The following is a 26,720-nucleotide window of genomic DNA, read 5'->3' on the forward strand; positions in this document are numbered from 1 at the left end:
AAAATTATGTTAAGATTAACAAGGCAATAACAGTTTATATTATATTAGGTAATGTTACTTTGTGCTTGGCAACTCGACCTGGTTATTGTATGTGACCTCCGTGCTTGATAATTCCATCTACTGGATACATTTGGCGACTGTGCATATGTACTCGCCTATTAGTACTCGCACCTTTGTGGTGCCGCAGACAGTACAGCGATAGCAGTGAGTGATGGGGGCTACGCAGATCCCTGAGTGATAGAGGCTACAGCACTGAATGACGGGAGTTGCAGACAGCACTGATTGACAGAGCTTCAAACAGCTCTGAGTGACAGAGCTTCAAACAACACTGAGTGACAGGGCTTCAGACAGCACTAAGTGACAGTGGTTCAAACAGCAGTGAGTGACAGTAACGTCAGACAGCACAGAGAGACAGACTAACCCATCCTGGGAAACCTTCTGTGACAGGTGATGTTTATGGTTATTGAGGACTATAGGTTACCTAAAATTTCATCTCTCAAAGATATCCGGTTCTCTTATTGCGATTGTTCCTTAACTCTCCCAACTGGCCACATCACCAGACTTTGGGTAAGACTGAATTTTTTTTATCAGTCTTTATGAAGACAGAAAAGCCAGTAACGTTTATTAAATCAACGTTATTCAATCTACACGTTATCATTACTATATAATAGAGGTGAAGGGGCTATTATCTGATATATTTTCTTTACGAAATCGTAACATGTTGACGGCTTTGAGGGGACTTGAGCTAGAGTTCCTCACGGCCACGCTAGCAGGAGATTCGTCTATAAAAACTTGCATTTGTGGTCACAGTGGTGCCTATGCTAACCTTCCTATGGTGTAGAAATATACCTATTTGGATGAATCTTATTGTAGCCAGCTGGTCCAGTGGCTAACGCGTCGGTCTGGAGTTTTATGACTCTCTGATCGCGGGTTCTAACCCAACCCGTAGTATAGTTTATTAGATTTTTTTTTAATTTCTATAAATATGTGCTTGACATAACTAGTGAATAAGCAACTTCTTGCAGTGCTAACCAAGAGAAGTCCATACATAAATACTCTACACAAGATTGTAAGTTATTCTCAGTCCAAAATATCCTCTTTCTGACATCTCAGATACATTTTTTAGTAAATCACCTTAAATACAACACAAGACTTACTTCATCATGATCCACCGCATTTAATGCCTTCCTGATCATAGTCAGACAGTTTTTAATGCGAGAATGACAACTTGTGACTAGGTTTTGTGATTCATTATTCAAACTAGATTTGGTTCGGCCTCTGCACGATTCCAGAAAAATATCCCCGTTCTCCATTCTATATCCTAGAGGGAATAGTACCAAATTTGCACATGAAAATCACTCCCTATGAAAGCAAAAGATTCGGCAGTTGATGCAACATTCTCCTAATGAAAAGAGGGGAGCCACAAGTACGCTGAGAGACAACACAATAAGTATCAGGGACCCAAGACTGTTCAACTGCCTCCCAGCATTACCAACAGACCCCTGACTCTCTTCAAGTAGGCGTTGGGCAGACACCTAAAATTAGTACCTGACCAACCGGGCTGTGGCTCGTCCGTCGGTTTGCGTGTGGCTAACAGTAACAGCTTGGCCTGGTGGCTAAAGCTCTCGCTTAACACACGGAGGGCCCGGGTTCGATTCCAGGCGGGTGGAAACATTTCGACGTGTTTCCTTACACCTGTTGTCATGTTCACCTAACAGTAAATAGGTACCTGGGTGTTAGTCAACTGGTGTGGGTCGCATCCTGGGGGACAAGATTGAGGACCACAATGGAAATAAGTTAGACAGTCCTCGATGACGCACTGACTTTCTTGGGTTATCCTGAGTGGCTAACCCTCCGGGGTTAAAAATCCGAAGAAAATCTTATGAGGCCCTGATCCACCGCGAGGTGAACAAGAGGTCAAGCATTTGCTAGTTCATCCTCTTCTCTCTCTCTAGTAGTGCACCTAGCAAGTTGGTGCTTGACGTTCCTGTACTTCCTCCATTATCTTAGTACTTTACGTTTCTGAATCCCCCGTGTGGCTCCAGGTTTACCCAGTCAGTCTCCATGTGCCTTTGCTCTGTCCCTGTGGGCCCTTCTGGCAACCTTAGCTAGTGTGTCCACCATTGCTCAGTTGCTCTTATTGTACTCTTGTCTTGGTCTCCTGTTATTCTGTGGCGGGTTGTATATCAATGCAATCACCACCTTGGAGTCCATATTCTGAAGTGTTCCAATTATAATCCCATGCTTCCCTTCACTCATTTCCTTCCAACTCCTCAAAACTCCACTGGTTCTTAATGAGCAGTGCAACTCCTTACCCTCTGTTCCCTCTATCTCTCCTCGGGATCTGGTATCTGGGAGGAATGATCGCATCTGTTATCATCCTCATGAGCTTTGTTTCCGTGAGCACTATGATATCTACAGATGCTTCTATGATTCTTTCGTGTCACTCCTCAAACTTATATGTTATTCTGTCTGCATTGGTGTGCAATACCTTCAGTTTCTTTTCCAATAGTGTTCGGGGGGGGGGGGGGAACTAGTGGAGTGGGATACCAAATGTGAGTGTGTGTATGCGTGTTTGTGCATACTCACCTAATTGTGGTTGCAGGGGCCGATTCATTGCTCCTGGACCCACATCTTCACTGGCCGCTACAAGGTCCATTCTCCCCCTACTGCACATGGTTGAACACAAGTGCTACCTTCGCGGCAAGTTATACCTGACCACTGCTCTCACGATCAGCAAATTACATCTCGTGGAAGAAAGGTATACAATACCGACATGATGAAAGTTAAGACACATGTGCAACATCTGGTTATCTTTATTGTAGACGTTTCACCATCCAGTGGCTTTATCAATACAGATTCCAGGGCATAACTAGAAGACACTAGAACTATAAACAAAAGATGAGGTAGTCAGTTCCTCAACCTTGGAGTTGGTGCTGAGAGCACCGTGGTGTTAGAGAGTCTGAAGCACAGGCAAGGAGACTGGCGCTTATATAGGCGCCAGCGGATAGGGACGTGAGGCAGACGAGGGCATAGTCATCTTTTGTCTTCTAGTAATGTCCTAGAATCTGTATTGATAAAGCCACTGGATGGCGAAACGTCTACAGTAAAGATACCCAGATGTTGCACATGTGTCTTAACTTTCATCAAATTACATCTCCGCTATCAGTCATGCCCAAACTGATGTGATCACTACTATACTACTAAGACAATTATTTTATTTTTTAAAGTGGTGGACCGGTAACCAGTGAAAGGTCTCGGTCAGATGAGCAGAACTCCCAGTGACGGGTCATCATATGACTAAAACCCTAGTCAGGACACACCTGACATATTTCCTATTGAATCTTACCTAACCTAACCTAACCCTTTCTTATGTCTCTCTATTCTCATCGTAGGTTAAATGTCTCTAAACAAAATTCTCACTTGTTCCACATGTATCTCAATTCATCGACTTGTCGATATTACATTAATTTGATTTAATTTAACATTATTTTAAATGAACGTTATGTAAATTTCATTTCGCAATTTTAATTTGTATTCTGTGAAACCTCTTCATGATGTCCATTAGTTTAATTTTCACTAACAAAATCTTAAACTTCTGTTAACTTGTTCTCGACAGAATGACGTGCTTTGGTAGAGGAGAACGAGCTGTGTGGCAGATGAAGATCATTGTCTGTTTACTGACTCTCTTCTCAGTTTCTGCCGCTAGTCTCACTGCAAAATCCTTCAGTAAAGTAAGATAATTAACCCAGTTCTTCCTTGCCTCTTCCACCACTGTCATCACCAACTCCTTCAGCTAGTACATGTAGGACTAAGTGTAATAGTAAACAGTCTGAGGCAGCTACGGTGAAAAACTCTGTTCCACAAGGCACAGTACTCCCTTCCATTCTATTCCTCATCCTCATATCTGACATAGACAGCGATGAAAGCCATAGCTCCGTGTCTTCCTTTTCGGATGACACCCGGATTGTCATGACAGTGACCTCCATCGAAGACACTGCGAGACTCCAAGTGGACATCAACCAAATCTTCAAATGGGCCACTGAAAACAATATGAAGTTCAGTAAAGAGATATTTCAACTACTCAGATACAGAAAACTTGAGGAAATTATAACTTTATCAGGGTATACAACAAATTTTTAACCATTCAATAGAGTAAAAAAGTAATGTGAAGGACCTGGGAGTGATAATGTCAGAGGATCTCGCCTTCAAAGACCATAACAATGTATCTACCGCATCTGCTAGGAAAATGATAGGATGGATAATGAGAACAGCCTGGTTGATCAGACTCTGATCCACCATAAGGCCTGGTCTCAGACCGAGCCACGGGAGCGTTGACCCCCAAAACCCTCTCCAGGTATACTCCAGATAAACCTTCAAATCTAGGGACGCCAAGCCCATGATGATTCTCTTCAAATCGCTTGTTCACTCTAGGCTGGAACACTACTGTACACTAACGGCATCCTTCAAGGCTGGCGAAATTACTGACCTGGAGAGTGTACAAAGCACTTTCACGGAACACATAAGTACTATAAAGCACCTAAACTACTGGGAAAGGTTAAAGTACCTTTATTTTTATTCCCTGGAACGTAGGCGAGAAAGATACATGATAACATATACTTGGAAAATTCTAGAGGGATTGGTACCAAACTTGCACATGAAAATCACTCCTTACGAAAGCAAAAGATTCAGCAGGAGAAGCAACATTCTCCCAATGAAAAGCAGGGGCGCCACGAGTACACTGAGAGACAACATAATAAGTGTCAGGGCCCAAGACTGTTCAACTGCCTCCCAGCATACATAAAGGGGATTACCAATAGACCTCTGGCTGTCTTCAAGAAGGCACTGGACAGGCACCTAAAGTCAGTATCTGACCAACCGGGCTGTGGTTCCTACGTTAGCTTGCGTGCGGCCAGCAGCGGAACACTGAGTGGCGGCAGTGTTAGTTGTTGTAGTGCCTGGAGGTCAGGTACACAGATGGAAGGATCAGCCGGAAAGAAATTTATTAATAAACTAGTTAAGTTTTAGTCATTATGTGATACAAGAGAAGCGTCCTTATACTGCATAACATCAACCCTATGTACATCAATGAATGAGAAAGGAACAGTGCAGCAGATGTTTCTCATATAGTTAAATGTTAGCATTTAGTTAATGTTAGCATTTAGTTAATGTTAGCATTGAGTTAATAATTTTAGCATTGAGTTAATAATGTTAGTATAGAGTTAATGTCCAAAAGTCATTGTGTAATAGACTCTAGAAAACAATTACCTTCCAATAATCTTTTGTACACTATTATTGTTTTCACACTGTACACAGTGTACCTCCAACTACTAATGATACCATCCCATACTTTACCTCCCACTAAGTAAGTTTATTCAGGTATACACAAATACAGTTACATAGATTATCATACATAGCAGCATATGTGTAGAGAACCTGGTATAACACAAAAAATCAGACAGTGACTTATTTCCATTGGGGTCCTACTGATGTTATTGTTCCATACACACTTTACCTCCCACTACTGATGTTATTGTTCCATACACACTTGATCTCCCACTACTGATGTTATTGTTCCATACACACTTGATCTCCCACTAATGTTATTGTTCCATACACACTTGATCTCCCACTACTGATGTTATTGTTACATACACACTTGATCTCCCACTACTGATGTTATTGTTCCATACACACTTTACCTCCCACTACTGATGTTATTGTTCCATACACACTTGATCTCCCACTACTGATGTTATTGTTCCATACACACTTGATCTCCCACTACTGATGTTATTGTTCCATACACACTTTACCTCCCATTACTGATGTTATTGTTCCATACACACTTTACCTCCCATTACTGATGTTATTGTTCCATACACACTTGATCTCCCACTACTGATGTTATTGTTCCATACACACTTTACCTCCCATTACTGATGTTATTGTTCCATACATACTTTACCTCCCACTACTGATGTTATTGTTCCATACATACTTTACCTCCCACTACTGATGTTATTGTTTCATACATACTTTACCTCCCACTACTGATGTTATTTTTCCATACATACTTTACCTCCCACTACTGATGTTATTGTTCCATACATACTTTACCTCCCACTACTGATGTTATTGTTCCATACATACTTTACCTCCCACTACTGATGTTATTGTTCCATACATACTTTACCTCCCACTACTGATGTTATTGTTCCATACATACTTTACCTCCCACTACTGATGTTATTGTTCCATACATACTTTACCTCCCACTTCTGATGTTATTGTTCCATACATACTGTTGAGAAATGGTTTACCAGCTAAGGTTAAAGTTTAAATATAGGGAAAACTTAGCTTAGAAAGACAGCTCATCGCCCACACAGCCGCCCCTGCAGGCGAGGTCTTGAGAAGCTGTCTAAGTCACTTCTCAACGGGCTGTAATAAAGTATATTATGTTAATAATAATTTACCCCTAGGGGGTGTTATGTCAGCATATTTCATTCACTGATGGTCACTTACTTGTGTGGACTCAAAGGTCCACTTATCACCAGGGTTTATGATAGGTGACTAACTTGTAACTTAGGCTCAACTATGCAGTCAATAGTAGTACATCACGAGTTAGAACACTTACCTGGGTATATGTATCTGACCCATAGTTACGCCCGGATATCCGATGAGTTGATTGAAGAATAGTGTTCTTTGAAGAATGTCGCACTACACTGTGTTGGATTGCAACACTCGTTGTTACACTGTTCATCAATAATTTTTCACACCATATCACTACAGTTGCTGATTACACTTCTCTGTAAGTGTTTATCGTGCTTTGTGAGACACTTTGTTCACACTAACGCACGGATCAGTGTTCTTTGTTGGTTATCCTGGCGTCAGTGTGACTTCCAGTAGGGTCAAAAGTAATCTGAAGACACCTCAGCCTCCTACACCATCACTACCCCTAGCACATAAAGGAAAAGCTGACCTAGTACTTTTTGCTTCCTTGCTAAACTTCCACTATAAAGGAAAGCAGAATGCTTGAATCTTGCTGTCTTAAGCATAGACAGCAATGTACACTATCTTTACCATGGTAATAAAGTGGGAGCAGGATATTCCTTAATTGTCCTGCTAAGGTAAGAGATGGACTGTCTCTTGTTAAACTACACTTTGCAACACTGGAGTCTTGCAAAGCGTGGCGGTCGCTTGGCCACGTCACATACTTGTACTGCATCTGGGATCAATTACTTGCTGTAGCAATAAACAAGATATTTGTCCCTTCTGAGAGGGCTGGGCCCCTCAGGGCTGAAAGGGGCTGAAGGGGGCTGATACCCCCCTCCTGGAGAAAATTTCTCCACACATACTTTACTTCCCACTACTGATGTTATTGTTACATACACATTTGATCTCCCACTACTGATGTTATTGTTCCATACACACTTTACCTCCCACTACTGATGTTATTGTTCCATACACACTTTACCTCCCACTACTGATGTTATTGTTCCATACACACTTTACCTCCCACTACTGATGTTATTGTTCCATACACACTTGATCTCCCACTACTGATGTTATTGTTCCATACACACTTTACCTCCCACTACTGATGTTATTGTTCCATACACACTTGATCTCCCACTACTGATATTATTGTTCCATACAAACTTGATCTCCCACTACTGATGTTATTGTTCCATACACACTTGATCTCCCACTACTGATGTTATTGTTCCATACACACTTGATCTCCCACTACTGATGTTATTGTTCCATACACACTTGATCTCCCATTACTGATATTGTTACATACACACTTGATCTCCCACTACTGATGTTATTGTTCCATACACACTTGATCTCCCACTACTGATGTAATATATACAGACTTTGCAAAAGCCTTCGACAAGTGTGACCATGGCGTAATAGCGCACAAAATGCGTGCTAAAGGAATAACAGGAAAAGTCGGTCGATGGATCTATAATTTCCTCACTAACAGAACACAGAGAGTAGTCGTCAACAGAGTAAAGTCCGAGGCAGCTACGGTGAAAAGCTCTGTTCCACAAGGCACAGTACTCGCTCCCATCTTGTTCCTCATCCTTATATCCGACATAGACAAGGATGTCAGCCACAGCACCGTGTCTTCCTTTGCAGATGACACCCGAATCTGCATGACAGTGTCTTCCATTGCAGACACTGCAAAGCTCCAGGCAGACATCAACCAAATCTTTCAGTGGGCTGCAGAAAACAATATGAAGTTCAACGATGAGAAATTTCAATTACTCAGATATGGTAAACATGAGGAAATTAAATCGTCATCAGAGTACAAAACAAATTCGGGCCACAAAATAGAGCGAAACACCAACGTCAAAGACCTGGGAGTGATCATGTCGGAGGATCTCACCTTCAAGGACCATAACATTGTATCAATCGCATCTGCTAGAAAAATGACAGGATGGATAATGAGAACCTTCAAAACTAGGGAGGCCAAGCCCATGATGACACTCTTCAGGTCACTTGTTCTATCTAGGCTGGAATATTGCTGCACACTAACAGCACCTTTCAAGGCAGGTGAAATTGCCGACCTAGAAAATGTACAGAGAACTTTCACGGCGCGCATAACGGAGATAAAACACCTCAATTATTGGGAGCGCTTGAGGTTCCTAAATCTGTATTCCCTGGAACGCAGGAGGGAGAGATACATGATTATATACACCTGGAAAATCCTAGAGGGACTAGTACCGAACTTGCACACGAAAATCACTCATTACGAAAGCAAAAGACTTGGCAGACGATGCACCATCCCCCCAATGAAAAGCAGGGGTGTCACTAGCACGTTAAGAGACCATACAATAAGTGTCAGGGGCCCGAGACTGTTCAACTGCCTCCCAGCACACATAAGGGGGATTACCAACAGACCCCTGGCAGTCTTCAAGCTGGCACTGGACAAGCACCTAAAGTCAGTTCCGGATCAGCCGGGCTGTAGCTCGTATGTTGGTTTGCGTGCAGCCAGCAGCAACAGCCTGGTTGATCAGGCTGTGATCCACCAGGAGGCCTGGTCTCAGACCGGGCCGCGGGGGCGTTGACCCCCGGAACTCTCTCCAGGTAAACTCCAGGTAAACTGATGTTATTGTTCCATACACACTTGATCTCCCACTACTGATATTGTTACATACACACTTGATCTCCCACTACTGATGTTATTGTTCCATACACACTTGATCTCCCACTACTGATGTTATTGTTCCATACACACTTGATCTCCCACTACTGATGTTATTGTTACATACACACTTGATCTCCCACTACTGATGTTATTGTTCCATACACACTTGATCTCCCACTACTGATGTTATTGTTCCATACACACTTTACCTCCCACTACTGATGTTATTGTTACATACACACTTGATCTCCCACTACTCTAAGCTACCACATGATGGTCATAATTAAGATATTAAACTAACTACCCTAGAGTTATTATTTGTACGCTACTTGTGTTATTTGTCAACTTTACCTCATAATTTCCAGTTTACTAGAAAGTTTAATATAACTGGTAAAAATAATTTATTATTGCATCCTAATGCAAATATTTTTGACACAAACAATTTCCTGTTTGTAACTTTTTATATTACACTTGATACAGAAAGTTGCATGTACTTTGAAAGTGTTCTTAAAGTGACCCAAAGACTGATGTTCATAACTATTACAATTATACTTGAACAACTTGACCAATTTCTTACCTGGGGTGACGCTGTTCATATATAACATTCTGAGTGTTCGTGGCAGGTATCACCAAGTCTCCCGCCAGATGCAGGCACATGTCTGGTGCAACAGACCACAATGGCTGTGACTTCAGCTGTCCAGTGTGCCACCATTTGTTTACATAACTCCGCCTGCTCGCTGTTCTGTGTCTTAGGTAGGTGGAAGTGAAGGATTTATGGAGTGTTCGAGGTAGCATCCCTAACCCACACCCCTAAACACCTTCCTGTTCTATCTTGTGCACAGGAGACTAGGTACCTTCTCTACCTTGTGCACAGGAGACTAGTACCTTCTCTACCTTGTGCACAGGAGACTAGTACCTTCTCTACCTTGTGCACAGGAGACTAGTACCTTCTCTACCTTGTGCACAGGAGACTAGGTACCTTCTCTACCTTGTGCACAGGAGACTAGTACCTTCTCTACCTTGTGCACAGGAGACTAGTACCTTCTCTACCTTGTGCACAGGAGACTAGTACCTTCTCTACCTTGTGCACAGGAGACTAGGTACCTTCTCTACCTTGTGCACAAGAGACTAGGTACCTTCTCTATCTTGTGCACAGGAGACTAGGTACCTTCTCTATCTTGTGCACAGGAGACTAGGTACCTTCTCTATCTTGTGCACAGGAGACTAGTACCTTCTCTATCTTGTGCACAGGAGACTAGTACCTTCTCTATCTTGTGCACAGGAGACTAGTACCTTCTCTATCTTGTGCACAGGAGACTAGGTACCTTCTCTACCTTGTGCACAGGAGTCTAGTACCTTCTGTACCTTGTGCACAGGAGACTAGTACCTTCTCTACCTTGTGCACAGGAGACTAGTACCTTCTCTACCTTGTGCACAGGAGACTAGGTACCTTCTCTACCTTGTGCACAGGAGACTAGTACCTTCTCTACCTTGTGCACAGGAGACTAGTACCTTCTCTACCTTGTGCACAGGACACTAGGTACCTTCTCTACCTTGTGCACAGGACACTAGGTACCTTCTCTACCTTGTGCACAGGACACTAGGTACCTTCTCTACCTTGTGCACAGGAGACTAGGTACCTTCTCTACCTTGTGCACAGGAGACTAGTACCTTCTCTACCTTGTGCACAGGAGACTAGTACCTTCTCTACCTTGTGCACAGGAGACTAGTACCTTCTCTACCTTGTGCACAGGAGACTAGGTACCTTCTCTATCTTGTGCACAGGAGACTAGTACCTTCTCTATCTTGTGCACAGGAGACTAGGTACCTTCTCTATCTTGTGCACAGGAGACTAGGTACCTTCTCTACCTTGTGCACAGGAGACTAGTACCTTCTGTACCTTGTGCACAGGAGACTAGTACCTTCTCTACCTTGTGCACAGGAGACTAGTACCTTCTCTACCTTGTGCACAGGAGACTAGGTACCTTCTCTACCTTGTGCACAGGAGACTAGTACCTTCTCTACCTTGTGCACAGGAGACTAGTACCTTCTCTACCTTGTGCACAGGACACTAGGTACCTTCTCTACCTTGTGCACAGGACACTAGGTACCTTCTCTACCTTGTGCACAGGACACTAGGTACCTTCTCTACCTTGTGCACAGGACACTAGGTACCTTCTCTATGCCTTTCCCGTTATGTTTTACTTGGGTGTAAGATGACTTAATGGAGGGGCTTCAATTAACCAAAGGAATACCTCTTCAAGGGGGGCTCCTTGGCGTGGTGAAGAGGCTCTTGGTCTGAGGAATTAGACCTATCGGTCTTCTTCCTCAGACCGAACCTAATTACCCCCCAATCTCCCCTCCCCTATCCCATCCTCCCCATCCTCCCCTTTTTCCTTTCCTCCTCCTCCTCCCCACTCCTCCCTTTTGCCCTTCCTCTTTTTGTCCTTTGGGATTTCTCCCACAGGCGCGCTAGTTCCTGGGTAGGAGAAAGGATACCGGGGTCCATCCCATTCCGTTGAGGTTCTTAGCGGTGGCGTAGTTTGCCGTGGAATCTGGATCGCCTGGGGATGTCCCGATCCCTCTCCGGTATCCCGGAGTAGCTTTGGGTGTCTTTCGGGCGACGAGTGTATCTCTGGAAGCCACCTTTCGGATTCCGGGGGTGGTGGCCGAAGGAGGTATGCTTTGTGGCGGATATCCGGCCGCCCTCTCTTTTGTCCACCGAGGTAGCTCGGCAGATGTGAGGTTGCTATCCCGGATTGTTAGTTTACTAGCATGATGGGTAGGGTATGGCACGGGTTCCATGCTGCATCTGCGCTACTTGCGGTGCTGAGGTCCTCTTGGGCGCGGAGGGAGATTTCTGGCCCTTTCATTCCTCCTAGGAACTATCCCTCCCCGGTCCCCCCTTTTTTTTTCTTTTTTTTATTTTTATTTTCTTTTCTTCTTTCTTTTTTTTTCTTAAAAACAAAAAGAAAGAAGTAACCTAACCATGGCAGCCCTAGTCCATGAACCTGGTACCCCCGGGCCCCTTCTTGATACCGCACCCCGTTCTGACCCCGCCTCGTCTTTGGACCACTCTTCAGACATTCCTCATGCCTCTGTACCTATTGCCGGTGCTGTTTCCTCACCCGCTTCAGGTACTGAGGCCTCGACTGACTCCTTCGATTTATCAGACCTTCGCTCTCCTCTGACTATGCTTCCGGCCTCTCCCTCTACGGTGCGGCAATTTTCAAATCGCCGACCCGTTCCACGTCGGACCAACTCTGGTCCCACGCCTAAACGTCAACGACAATTACCTGCTGATGATACTTCTCCACCTTCACCTTCTCGTTCTTCTCAGAAACGATCGACACGTCCTTCACTACCTTTCCACGCTCAGTTTCAGACTGAACAGTGGACTAAATTCTTCACTTTACGACCAACTTCCTCTACTGCCTATCTTTCTGACCATAGTATTGGCAAGGCACTCCTACGCCATGTTGGTAAAGATATTTCTTTTCATGCTCTTAAGAGCGGTACGCGCATCATTACCGTACAGAATGCTACCCAGGCTCGTGAGCTCTCTCGTCTTTCCCATATAGATACTGTTCCTGTCACCCTTGAAAAACATCATTCCCTCAATTCTTGTAGTGGTACCGTCATTCTGCCCCATACCATAGTTCAACAAAATTTCCAGACATGTGGCACCGACATTCTAGAACAGCTGGAACTCCAAGATCTCCCAATCCTCAAGGTAGACACTTACGTTCTTCCTGCCCGTGGGCGGAGACGATACCCTAGCAATGTGGCTCGTTTAACTTTTGACAGCCGAGAACTCCCATCCTCAGTTTATATAGCAGGACATCGGTTACAAGTTCGAAAGGTGATCCCTACACCACAACAGTGTAGAAATTGCTGGCGATTTGGCCATCCAGCGAAATATTGCAGATCTATCGCCGAATGCCCAGTCTGTGGTGCCGATGACCATTCTAATACGTCTTGCAATCGATCTCCCTCTTGCCTTAACTGTCATGAGGCTCACCCTTCGTACTCTCGCCGTTGTCAGGTCTATTTAAACGAGCGGGAAATCCGTTACCTCAAAGAGACAGAAGGTCTCCCTTATGCCATGGCAGTTTCTCATCTCCGCCTCCAAGGGAGACTCCCACGTGTTTCTTATTCCCGTGTTTCAAAACGTCCCCCCACTTCTGGTATCCCATCTTCTACACCCACCTCTGTGGTTACCTCTCCCATAATCACTCCTGTATCTAATCCTTTTGCTGTCCTCGGCTCAGACGTCCCTACTTCAACGCCTCAGTCTAATCTCGCTTCTTCGAGTTCTCTCTTACAAGCCTCAGTATCGACGAGACCTCGTACGACACCTCTTCCCAATCGTCCCTCTACTTCTCAAAAGTCAAAAAAAGGTCCGGTAACACCTCCTACCCATCTTCCACCTCCTCATTTTACCCTCCCTGTCTCTGTCCCTAGTTCTTCCCCTCTCACTGGCTCAGTTACAAGTGCAGAGGTTCACCCTCCTCCTCGTAATGTACCTTCCTCCCCTGTTCCCTCCCAAGTTTCTTCCTCTTCTGCCACCTCCCAGGTTCCTGTCTCTTCTGTCCCCTGCCACGCTTCTCCAGTTCCCTCCACCCTTTCGCCCCCCCCCTACCTTGGTACAGTCCAATACAGTTCCAATCTTTACTCATCCTCCCCCTACCATTCCCAATATTGTCTCCCATACGACATCTCTGAATTCCGAAACACTTGAAGCAATCTCTGAATATATTGCAGAGACCAAACCATCAATGGACACTGATCCACCTTCCGCTCTTTCTCTCTCCTCTGCTCCATCTGCGCAACTCCTTTCTTCACAGCGCACCGTTCCTTCGCTGCTTGAACATTTTCCACTGCCTCCGCATGTGGACTTTTCTAACCCTTCTAGTCCGTAGGAACCCTTACCTGCGGATTTCAAGTATCTTTATCATTGCCAATCATGGCCTTTTTACGGTGGAATATACGCGGCCTCAGGGGTAATCGGGGTGAGCTTCAGATGTTACTCTCCCAGTTTGCCCCTGTTGGTGTTTGCTTACAGGAACCAAAATTACACTCTGCTGTTATTTCTCACATCTCAGGCTATAATTTATTGTATTCTTCAGATCCTTTTCCTGATGGGACCTTTAATGAAAGTGCCCTTCTTCTCCGCACTGATATTCCGTACCATCAGCTATTTGTTCATACTTCGCTGCATTACACAGCAGCCCGTATCCACTTACATAGGTGGTATACGCTCTGTTCTTTATATCTCTCTCCTTCTCGGGCATTATCTATTCCGGATTTTGCCTTCCTTGTTTCGTCATTACCGCCACCGATTCTGTTACTTGGTGATTTTAATGCCCACCATTTCCTCTGGGGGGGGTCTCACTGTGATTCCCGTGGAATTCAGTTAGAGGCTTTTCTTGCCACCCACCCCCTCCATGTTTTAAATACAGGTACTCACACCCATTTTGATCCTCGGACTCATACTCTCTCTTGCATCGATCTCTCAGTTTGCTCTTCCTCCGCCGCATTAGACTTCACTTGGTCTGTTCTCCCGGACTTACATGACAGTGATCATTTCCCAATCATTCTTACTTCCCCTTCATATTCGCCACCTCTTCGCACCCCACGCTGGCAATTTAATCGGGCAAATTGGAACCTTTACTCACACCTGACTGTTTTTAAAGAGGTTCCTTCTTCGTCCTCCATCGATGAGCTTTTACACCTCTTCTCGTCCTCCGTTTTCACCGCAGCTTCTCATTCTATACCCCAAACTTCGGGCAGGCATTCTCAGAAATGCGTGCCTTGGTGGTCTCCTGCTTGTGCTCGTGCAGTACGTTTGAAACGCGCTGCATGGGGCAGGTACCGGTACAATAGAACCACAGAGCGACTCCTTGATTTTAAACAGAAGCGTGCGATCGCTCGCCGTGTCATCCGTGACGCTAAACGCACTTGCTGGCGAGATTATGTCTCCACCATCACCTCTGCTTCCTCTATGAGTGCAGTCTGGAAAAAAGTACGAAAACTGAGTGGTAAATATTCTCCTGACCCGGCTCCTGTTCTGCGGGTTGCCGGTGTTGATATAGCAAACCCACTAGATGTTGCCAATGAAATTGGCAATCATCTGGTCCGTATTTCTCAGGGACTCCATCTATGCCCCTCATTTCTTTCCTCAAAGTCTGCCAGAGAGTTAGCACCCTTGGACTTTTCTTCTCTCAGAGAAGAACAGTATAATGTGCCTTTTACACTTCAAGAACTGGAGGCAACACTCTCAGCTTGTCGATCATCGGCAGCTGGGCCCGACGACATTCATATTCGTATGCTACAACATTTACATCAGTCAGCCCTTGCAGTCCTATTACGCCTTTACAATCTTATTTGGTCACAAGGAGTTCTTCCACAGCTGTGGAAATCCGCCATTGTTCTCCCTTTCCGCAAACCAGGCACTACGGGACATGAAACCTCCCACTATCGTCCCATTGCTCTTACCAGTGCAGTTTGCAAAGTAATGGAACGTCTAGTAAATAGACGTTTAGTGTGGTATTTAGAGACACACAACAGTCTCTCCACTCGTCAATATGGCTTTCGTAAGGGACGTTCTACCATAGACCCCTTACTGCGCTTGGATACGTATGTTCGTAATGCCTTTGCGAATAACCACTCAGTTATTGCCATATTTTTTGACCTTGAGAAGGCATATGACACAACTTGGAGGTATAATATTTTAGCCCAAGCCCACTCCTTAGGCCTTCGAGGCAATCTACCATCCTTCCTTAAGAACTTTTTAACTGACAGGCATTTCCGTGTTCGGGTTAATAATGTGCTCTCCCCGGACTTTATCCAAGCTGAAGGTGTCCCCCAGGGATGTGTTCTGAGCACAACACTTTTTCTCCTTGCTATTAATGATTTGGCCTCTAGTCTTCCATCAAATATTTGGTCATCACTCTATGTTGATGACTTCGCTATTGCCTGTGCAGGCGCTGACTGTCACCTCCTTACAGTTTCTCTCCAGCATGCAGTCGACCGTGTTTCCAATTGGGCCACCACACATGGGTTTAAATTTTCCAGCACTAAAACCCACCAAATCACTTTCACTAGACGCTCTGTCATCTCCGATCATCCTTTGTACCTCTATGGCTCCCGTATCCCTGAACGTGATACAGTCAAGTTTCTGGGCCTCCTCTTTGATCGTAGGTTATCCTGGAAACCTCACATTACCTCTCTGAAGGCAACTTGTCACAGCCGGCTGAACCTTCTTAAAACCCTTGCTCATCTTTCGTGGGGAGCTGATCGTCGAACCCTCCTTCACCTACATTCCACCCTTATTTTATCGAAACTTGATTATGGTGACCAGATCTATTCAGCGGCATCTCCTGCTACTCTCTCTAGCCTTAACCCCATTCATCACCAAGGATTACGTTTATGCCTTGGTGCTTTTCGCTCTTCCCCTGTCGAAAGCCTCTATGCAGAAGCGAACGTTCCATCCTTATCCGATCGCCGTGATGCCCATTGCCTGCGCTACTATGTACGCTCTCATGATCTCCGCAATCCTTCCATTTATAGAATGGTCACTGATATTAGTAGACATTCTTTATTTGTTCGCCGCCCCTGCTTACTCCGTCCCTTCTCTCTTCGCCTTCATTCGCTCTTGTCTTCTCTTCAACTACCACCTTTCTATGTACATGTAGCATCTCACTTTTCCCTACCCCCCTGGGAAGTTCCAGCTGTTCGAGTCTGTTCTTTCTCCCTCCCTTGCTCGAAAGCCCAACTGTCTACGGTCGCTTCCCGCTCTCTTTTTCTTGACCACTTTCACTCTCATTCTCATGCCATTGCTGTGTACACAGATGGCTCTAAGTCTTCTGACGGCGTAGGATTCGCAGCAGTGTTTCCGGACAGCGTCGTACAAGGGCATTTACTATCTTCAGCTAGTATTTTTACTGCTGAATTATATGCCATCCTTACAGCACTTATCCGTATTGCATCTATGCCTGTGTCATCATTTGTGGTTGTCTCAGACTCCCTTAGTGCTTTACAGGCTATACAAAAATTTGATACACCTCACCCCTTAGTCCTCCGTATCCAACTTTGGCTACGCCGCATCTTTACTAAGCATAAAGATATTGTTTTTTGTTGGGTCCCTGGTCATGTTGACGTACAGGGCAATGAACAGGCAGACACTGCTGCGCGGTCAGCAGTACATGACCTACCAGTTTCTTATAGAGGTATTCCATGTACGGACTATTTTGCTGTAATATCTTCCCACCTTCACACCCGTTGGCAACAACGTTGGTCTACTATGCTCGGCAACAAACTTCAGTCTATTAAACCGAGTATAGGTTACTGGCCGTCTTCTTATCACCAGTGTCGAGGTTGGGAGACTACTCTCTCCCGTCTTCGCATTGGCCATACTCGTCTTACTCATGGATATCTCATGGAGAGGCGTCTTGCTCCTCTCTGTGAGAATTGCCAAGCTCCATTATCAGTCAGCCACATTCTGTTGGACTGCCCACTTTATCAACGAGCACGCAGAATTTACCTCTGTCGTCGTCTTCGCCCCGCTGCTCTCTCTTTACCTTCCCTTCTCGCTGATGGACCCACCTTTCATCCGGACTCTCTCATTGACTTTTTGACAACGACTGACTTACTTCACAAATTCTGATACTTTCAGCCCTTTCTACTTGAATCTCTTGCTACCCTCTACCCCCGTACTATCCCCTGCCCCGCTGTTTTCTGTAACCTGCTGATCATCCCCCCTCCCTTCTGCCATCCAATTCCCTTGCTTCCTTCCCTACCCTGCAGCGCTGTATAGCCCTTGTGGCTTAGCGCTTCTTTTTGATTATAATAATAATAATACACAATAAGTGTTAGGGGACCAAGACTGTTTAACTGCCTTCCAGCTGTCTTCAAGGAGCCGGACAGGCATCTAAAGTCAGTACCTGATTAGCAGGGCTGTGGTTTGTACGTCTGGTTATGTGCAACCTGTAATAAGAGCCTGGATGATCAGGCTCTGATCCACCGCAAGGCCTGGTCACAGACCTGGCCTCGGGGGCATTGACCCCCGAAACCCTTTTCAGGTATAGTACAGGTATAGACCGAAACACGGGGGCGTTAACCCTGGTAACATCCTCCAGGTATACATCAGGTATGACTCAAGATAAACCTGCTTCATTAAAGTTTGTTGATTTCTGGTCATCTATTTGCAATTCTTTTCGTAAAACTCACCTGTTAAAAGATAGATCTTGTCTAAGATTATAATAAACCCAATAAAAAAATAACAGGCTTAAAAGCGCAACCGATACAATTATTGCTACAGCGGTATCAGTAGGCTGATACTTCAGTATTTCCTGGTCCGATACAATTATTGCTACAGCGGTATCAGTAGGCTGATACTTCAGTATTTCCTGGTCCGATACAATTATTGCTACAGCGGTATCAGTAGGCTGATACTTCAGTATTTCCTGGTAGATATCTATGTTAATATATATCACATTTGTAACAGTCACCACCTGGCACTACACAGGTCATACATATCACATTTGTAACAGTCACCACCTGGCACTACACAGGTCATACATATCACATTTGTAACAGTCACCACCTGGCACTACACAGGTCATACATACCACATTTGTAACAGTCACCACCTGGCACTACACAGGTCATACATACCACATTTGTAACAGTCACCACCTGGCACTACACAGGTCATACATATCACATTTGTAACAGTCACCACCTGGCACTACACAGGTCATACATATCACATTTGTAACAGTCACCACCTGGCACTACACAGGTCAGGTCGTGACTTGATTCCTCTGGTGACAAGCTTAAGAACAAACAGTGCCTAAAATCACTACAAACTTCACTATTTTCTCCGCCCGAACGGAAGGGAGATGTCTCCTTTGGTACAGTCCCCGCTTCTTCTTTGGTACAGTCCCCGCTTTATCTTTGGTACAGTCCCCGCTTTATCTTTGGTACCGTCCCCACTTTATCTTTGGTACAGTCCCCGCTTTATCTTTGGTACCGTCCCCGCTTTATCTTTGGTACAGTCCCCGCTTTATCTTTGGTACCGTCCCCGCTTTATCTTTGGTACAGTCCCCGCTTTATCTTTGGTACCGTCCCCGCTTTATCTTTGGTACAGTCCCCGCTTTATCTTTGATACAGTCCCCGCTTTATCTTTGGTACCGTCCCCGCTTTATCTTTGGTACAGTCCCCGCTTTATCTTTGGTACAGTCCCCGCTTCGTATTTGGTACAGTCCCCGCTTTATCTTTGGTACAGTCCCTGCTTTATCTTTGGTACCGTCCCCGCTTTATCTTTGGTACAGTCCCCGCTTTATCTTTGGTACCGTCCCCGCTTTATCTTTGGTACAGTCCCCGCTTTATCTTTGGTACTGTCCCCGCTTCGTCTTTGGTACAGTCCCCCCTTCGTCTTTGGTACAGTCCCCGCATCGTCTTTGGTACCGTCCCCGCTTCGTCTTTGGTACCGTCCCCGCTTCGTCTTTGGTACAGTCCCCGCTTCGTCTTTGGTACAGTCCCCGCTTTGTCTTTGGTATAGTCCCCGCTTCGTCTTTGGTACAGTCCCCGCTTCGTCTTTGGTACAGTCCCCGCTTCGTCTTTGGTATAGTCCCCGCTTCGTCTTTGGTACAGTCCCCGCTTCGTCTTTGGTACAGTCCCCGCTTCGTCTTTGGTACAGTCCTCGCTTTATCTTTGGTACAGTCCCCGCTTCGTCTTTGGTATAGTCCCCGCTTCGTCTTTGGTACAGTCCCCGCTTCGTCGTTGGTACAGTCCTCGCTTTATCTTTGGTACAGTCCCCGCTTCGTCTTTGGTATAGTCCCCGCTTCGTCTTTGGTATAGTCCCCGCTTCGTCTTTGGTACAGTCCCCGCTTCGTCTTTGGTATAGTCCCCGCTTCGTCTTTGGTACAGTCCCCGCTTCGTCTTTGGTATAGTCCCCGCTTCGACTTTGGTACAGTCCCCGCTTCGTCTTTGGTATAGTCCCCGCTTCGTCTTTGGTACAGTCCCCGCTTCGTCTTTGGTACAGTCCCCGCTTCGTCTTTGGTATAGTCCCCGCTTCGTCTTTAGTATAGTCCCCGCTTCGTCTTTGGTATAGTCCCCGCTTCGTCTTTGGTATAGTCCCCGCTTCGTCTTTTATATAGTCCCCGCTTCGTCTTTGGTATAGTCCCTGCTTCGTCTTTGGTACAGTCCCCGCTATATCTTTGGTACCGTCCCCGCTTTATCTTTGGTACCGTCCCCGCTTTATCTTTGGTACCGTCCCCGCTTTATCTTTGGTACCGTCCCCGCTTTATCTTTGGTACCATCCCCGCTTTATCTTTGGTACAGTCCCCGCTTTATCTTTGGTACCGTCCCCGCTTTATCTTTGGTACCGTACCCGCTTTATCTTTGGTACAGTCCCCGCTTTATCTTTGGTACCGTCCCCGCTTTATCTTTGGTACCGTCCCCGCTTTATCTTTGGTACCGTCCCCGCTTTATCTTTGGTACCGTCCCCGCTTTATCTTTGGTACCGTCCCCGCTTTATCTTTGGTACCATCCCCGCTTTATCTTTGGTACCGTCCCCGCTTTATCTTTGGTACCGTCCCCGCTTTATCTTTGGTACAGTCCCCGCTTTATCTTTGGTACAGTCCCCGCTTTATCTTTGGTACCATCCCCGCTTTATCTTTGGTACCGTCCCCGCTTTATCTTTGGTACCGTCCCCGCTTTATCTTTGGTACCGTCCCCGCTTCATCTTTGGTACAGTCCCCGCTTCATCTTTGGTACAGTCCCCGCTTTATCTTTGGTACAGTCCCCGCTTCATCTTTGGTACAGTCCCCGCTTCATCTTTGGTACAGTCCCCGCTTTATCTTTGGTACCGTCCCCGCTTTATCTTTGGTACCGTCCCCGCTTTATCTTTGGTACTGTCCCCGCTTTATCTTTGGCACCGTCCCCGCTTTATCTTTGGTACCGTCCCCGCTTTATCTTTGGTACCGTCCCCGCTTTATCTTTGGTACAGTCCCCGCTTTATCTTTGGTACAGTCCCCGCTTTATCTTTGGTACCGTCCCCGCTTTATCTTTGGTACCGTCCCCGCTTTATCTTTGGTACCGTCCCCGCTTTATCTTTGGTACCGTCCCTGCTTCATCTTTGGTACAGTCCCCGCTTCATCTTTGGTACAGTCCCCGCTTTATCTTTGGTACAGTCCCCGCTTTATCTTTGATACAGTCCCCGCTTTATCTTTGGTACCGTCCCCGCTTTATCTTTGGTACCGTCCCCGCTTTATCTTTGGTACAGTCCCCGCTTCGTTTTTGGCACCGTCCCCGCTTCATCTTTGGTACAGTCTCCACTATATCCTTGGTACAGTCCCCGCTTCATCCTTGGTACAGTCTCCGCTATATCTTTGGTACCGTCCAACATTCCCACACACCTGACACAGCTACCCTCTACCACTTACAATACACTGAACAATGGGTTACCAACCACACTCATCTCACCACTCCTGACCCAGCCATACCCCTTGACATTTCTCCACTCACTTAACACACCATTCACTCAACACACATAAAAGCCTCCTTCACCTGTCTTCCTGGACAGGCATCTGGACTCTCCCACCACGTCATCAGACACCTTCATGACTAACTGAAACTTAGAACCACGTTCCAGTCCTATTTGCATCTACTTGATAATGATTTCGCCTAGAACAAAGTCCTGAAACAGGCCTTTACTAGATGGTGACCCGTCATTGGCTCCTGGAGTGTCGGTGCTAATACAAGTGATACACGATCAGCCCTGTGACATGGGCACGGTGAGTCTTCATCAGGTAAAGCTGAGTACCGTTTACAGCCCTATAACAGTGGCTGACAAGATACTGATTCAGAAGAAGCCATGGTTAAATCTCTGGTGCTCACCTGGTTGCAGGCTCTGCCTCTTTGCTGGTCGCTGCTAGATTCACTCCTTCCCTTCTCGTCTTTAAGATATGTATGGATTCTACCTCTACTACTTCACTCTTTAGATTGCTCTCACTTCCTAAATACTCTAAGGCTGACGAAATACTTCCTAACATTTCTATGACTCATTTGAGTTTTCAACTTCCAGTCGCGTCCCCTTGTTCCCTCTCAACTTTATAAATTCCACTCAACATTTTATAACTCAATAACATGTTCCCCTTTACCCTCCTGTCCTCCAGTATCGTCAGATTGAGTTTCCTTAATCTCTTCTTATAGCATATACACCTCAGCTCCAGGAATAGTCTTGTTGTAAACTTTTGCACTTTCTCTAATTTTTGGATATGCTAGACCAGGTGTGGGGGTGGGTTCCATACTGATGGTGCACACTCCATTGTACACGATGTGTACAGTGTCGTGATTGACTCCTTAAATGCCGAAATGTTAATCTTAGGTATGCAAGGCGTTCACATGCTGTAGCATTTATTTGGTTGACGTGTGCCTCAGGGCATATTCTCGGTATGATGCTAACCCAAGTTTCTTTTCCTTGAGTGAGGTTGCAGCCTTTAACCCCCGGGCATGTACTTCGTCTGCGATTTTCTTTTTCCTTCCCCAAGCTTCATGACTTTGCAATTGGTGGGGTTAAACTCAAGTAGCCATTTGTCAGACCAGGTTTGCAGCCTGTCCAGATCCCTGTGCAGTTTTACTTGATCCCTATCAGTTTGAATTCTCCGCATTATCCTCACATAGTCTACAAATAGGGACACGTTTGAATCTATCCCTTCCCTCATGTCATTAACAAGAAAGAACACAAGCCTTAGAACTGATCCTCGTGGAACCCTGTTCGACGCATGCACCCACTCAAACACTTCGTCACGTACCATCACTCATCGTATCCTTCCTGTAAAGTATTCCCTGATCCATTGCAGTGCTTTTCCTGCTCCTTCAGCTTTTGTATAAATTTCTTGTGCGGTACTTCTGTTACTTTGTTGTAGAACACAGGATTTACCATCCCTGAAGCCATGATGTTTGTTATATATGAACCCATTCTTCTCTAGGTGCTCCACCACTCTTATGATAATCTTCATGACTTTGCATCATATACATATCAGCGACACTGGTCTCTAGTTTAGTGCTGACTTTCTAACTTCTTTCCCAAGACACGGGACTACATTTGCTGTCTTCCACTGCTCAGGTAGTTGCCCTGTTTCGATAGATTTGTTGAAGATTCTTGTTAGTGGCACACACATTGCCTCTGCTCCCTCTCTGGAGAGGTGTTATCTGGGCCCCGCCGCTTGTGAGGTATCCAGTTAGCATAGCAGTTTCTTTACCGCCTCCTCGACTGCATATAGTGTGTCTAGCACGTGTTGGTGTACCCTACTGCCTCTGTTTGCTGTAAACCTTTGTGTCTCCACTGAGAATACTTCCCTAAATTTCATGGTGAACTCTTCACTTACTTCCTTGTCATTTCTTTTGAGCTTCCCTCCTTCCTCAGTCTTTTTGTCTGGTCCACGACTGTATAACTACTTTGGGTCAGATTTGGCTTTCATGCTATGTCATACTCACATTGGCGCTGGGCCTCCCTCCTTATCCACGTTTATTCATATCTGGCTGTTTGGCTCAGCTCCTTATGTTCCTCAGTACTTTGCCGCCTATACTTTTTCCATGCTTTAGCGAATGTGGCTTTGGCGTCTTCCGTCGGGTAACCCATGGGCTCACTCTGGCTTTCCCAATATTTCTGTTGCATTGGGTATGAACTTCTCTGCCTCTCTTCACGTGTTCCATCATTTCGTTTACTTTTCCTCTAGCTCTCTTTCCCGCTGCACCTCACGCAGGAATTTACTCCAGCCGGTGTAGTTCCCTCTAGTGAAATCTGACTTCATCCTTCCTTCTTGTGTTACTTCCCTTTCCACTGTTAACTCTACAGTGTATTAGTAACTCGGACCACATGATCGCTAGTGCTGAGGAGCCTTTCTTAAGTAATATTCCCAATGTCAGCACTGCTCAAGATGAATGAGAGATCTAGCTTTGCTGGTTCATCCTCTCCTCTCTCTATCTCTCTCTGGTTTTGTCCCTAACATGTTGGTGCATGAAATTTTTCAGTACTGCCCCATCTTAGCCCTCCACGTTTCTGGTTCCCTGTGGTTTTCCCAGTCAGTTTCTTTGTGGTTGAAATCCACCATGACTATAACTTTGCCTTGCCCATGTGGGCCCTTCTGACCACCACAGCTAGTGTGTCCACTATTGTTCTGCTGCTCCCATCACACTCTTGCCTTGGTTTCTTGCTATTTAGTGGCAGGTTGTACATCAATGCTATCACCACCTTGGGACACCTGGTGTTCTGACTGGTGTGAGGCGCTCAGAGCAGGAGTAATTTATGAAGTTTTCTGGAGGTCTCTGGCCTGAAATATCTTCAGATTCATTAGTATTAGTGTAGTGACACAGAGACGCGAGGGGAAGGGAGCCAGAATATATACAAGAGGGGGCGGGAGACGCGAACAGTAGAACAGGAGGAGGGACTAATATTATTGAAGCAGTTTTAGTATTAGTAGTAGTTCAACAGTGATAAAGGTGGCAATAAGAAGGTAGTACTGGTAGTGATAAGAGGGACAGAAAGTGGAGTAAAAGCTAAGGAATAGAAATAGTAATAGTGAAGGTAGTCTATAGAAACAAGAAAACTGAGGAGCTCTACAGAAGAGCTAATAGCCAACGAAGGTATCACAACGTGGCTAAAACCCACCCAGGATAGAACCATCCTAAGCAGAAGACAGGAAACGTGAAGAGGTAGGAAGAGGACGAATTTAAGATCAGTTGATGTCACCAGTGTTCTGAAATCATGAATCATTTGACAATGTAATGAAAAAGTAAGGCCTCAACAGAGACAAAACCGGTGCTAAGCTTCATATTAAGAATGTTGCGTATAAGGATGCTTCGACATGGCTGCATCTGTGAAGGCTAGAAGAGTAGACAGGTTTGGGAGAGGACCAGTTAATGGGATGAGTGTCATCTCTAATATGACAGTAAAGAGAATTAGTGAGATAATGTAAAATTTGTTTAAAGCATTTTTTAATGTTCAGTACCTTCTATCCACTGGGAGGTGGACTGAAACAAGAAATATTATTCCACGTAATGTTTTGGGGCATCTCATACTGTGACGACATTTGTTATGTTTTTGATAGAAATTTTCTAAAAGCCAAGTGAATACTCACAAAAAATAAATACATACGAAGGAATTTTTTTTCAAGAAAAAAGAGGGAATCGAGCACAAGGGGAAAGCAAATAAAAAAAAAAGTATTATAGTATTTTGGGTAAAAATCCATTATTATAGAGAAAAACTGCCTATTCTTATAGATTTTAAAGTTATTTGAGGGCCATTTAGACATCTCGTACTTAATTTAGAATTAACAAGTTCCAGCCAGAAAAAAAAAATTATCATCTTTGTGTTTCAGATGATGTGTGCAGTTTGTTCAGTGCTCTAGTGTCTAATTTATGGCCGGGCAGCTCAGCACTCGACGCTCTACACTTCACCAAGTGTTTCAGTATTCTCCCACCAGCCAACAACATTCCTTCTTACTCAAGTCTTACAGGTAGTGGGTCAAATCCACTTATTGCTATGGAAGGCTACAGTTGCTCTTATCAATCCTGCTTCATCTCCAACACTGGTTACGAGAACTGGTGGCAGCTTGAATATCCCCAGAGTCTCACTATCACCAGCGTCATTATTAAACAAGACCCCAGCAGTCTCTCCTCTGTTGAGGTGCGGGTTGGAAATTATTCAGATTCAGGTTACAACAACAGGTATGGATATACCTCTCCACCTCCAGATGGCTTAATGATTATTGACCTTCCAGACACAGCGATAGGAAGTGTCGTCACAATTACTGGAAATAGTCTGATGAGTCTCTGCTATGTCCAGCTCTACATCAAGTGAAGAAACATAATCTATTAAACAAAAACCAACGAGGTCTTAAGTTAATATCTTATTAACTTTAATTCAGGTTCGGCCATGTTTAACCAATAACAGTATGTATATCACTTAGAATTTTATGTATTTCCTCTCCTAATTCAACAATACTTGAAGGAATTCGAATTTTCTGAAAGTAAATGTCAAACTATCATTTATCTTACAGACATAATCCAAATAATAAACAATTTATTTACATTAGACCACAATAACTGCACTGAATTACCCCCCTCCCCCCTCCCCCCCCTCTCAGGTTCAAGTCTACTGCCCCATGTTTGGAAAATGAATAATCTTGTTATAACGATTTACCTGAAGACCTGATAACTTAAAGGGACAAATCTGAGGATTTAAGTTTGAAAAATATTGTAGTTGTTGCATCAAGTAATGTTTGGAGACATCAATGGAATATGATTAATAAGTATTATAGGCATCAATTTTGAGTTTCAACATCACCCATGACTTGAAAAGAGCTATCCACAAAGGCAAACATACACATAATACTTATATATATATATATATATATATATATATATATATATATATATATATATATATATATATATATATATATATATATATATATATATATATAGATAAAGAATCACACATAAAATGGGAGTTGTCACAGTTGCTCTTTGCTGATGACACTGTGCT

General features: G+C 44.7%; 1 protein-coding gene across 1 annotated transcript; it reads left to right on the forward strand.

The window, feature by feature from the left end:
* The first annotated feature begins 217 nt into the window (after nucleotides 1–217).
* Nucleotides 218–26,288, forward strand: LOC138854953 (uncharacterized). The gene is made up of 4 exons (XM_070101107.1): nucleotides 218–447; nucleotides 3,620–3,734; nucleotides 9,784–9,913; nucleotides 25,552–26,288. Exons 2-4 carry the CDS (start codon nucleotides 3,621–3,623, stop codon nucleotides 26,031–26,033), a joined length of 726 nt encoding a protein of 241 aa, XP_069957208.1. The 5' UTR covers nucleotides 218–447; nucleotide 3,620; the 3' UTR covers nucleotides 26,034–26,288.
* Nucleotides 26,289–26,720: the final 432 nt, after the last annotated feature.

Source organism: Cherax quadricarinatus, chromosome 76, assembly GCF_038502225.1.
Source record: "Cherax quadricarinatus isolate ZL_2023a chromosome 76, ASM3850222v1, whole genome shotgun sequence".
In the NCBI taxonomy this organism is placed as follows: domain Eukaryota; kingdom Metazoa; phylum Arthropoda; class Malacostraca; order Decapoda; family Parastacidae; genus Cherax; species Cherax quadricarinatus.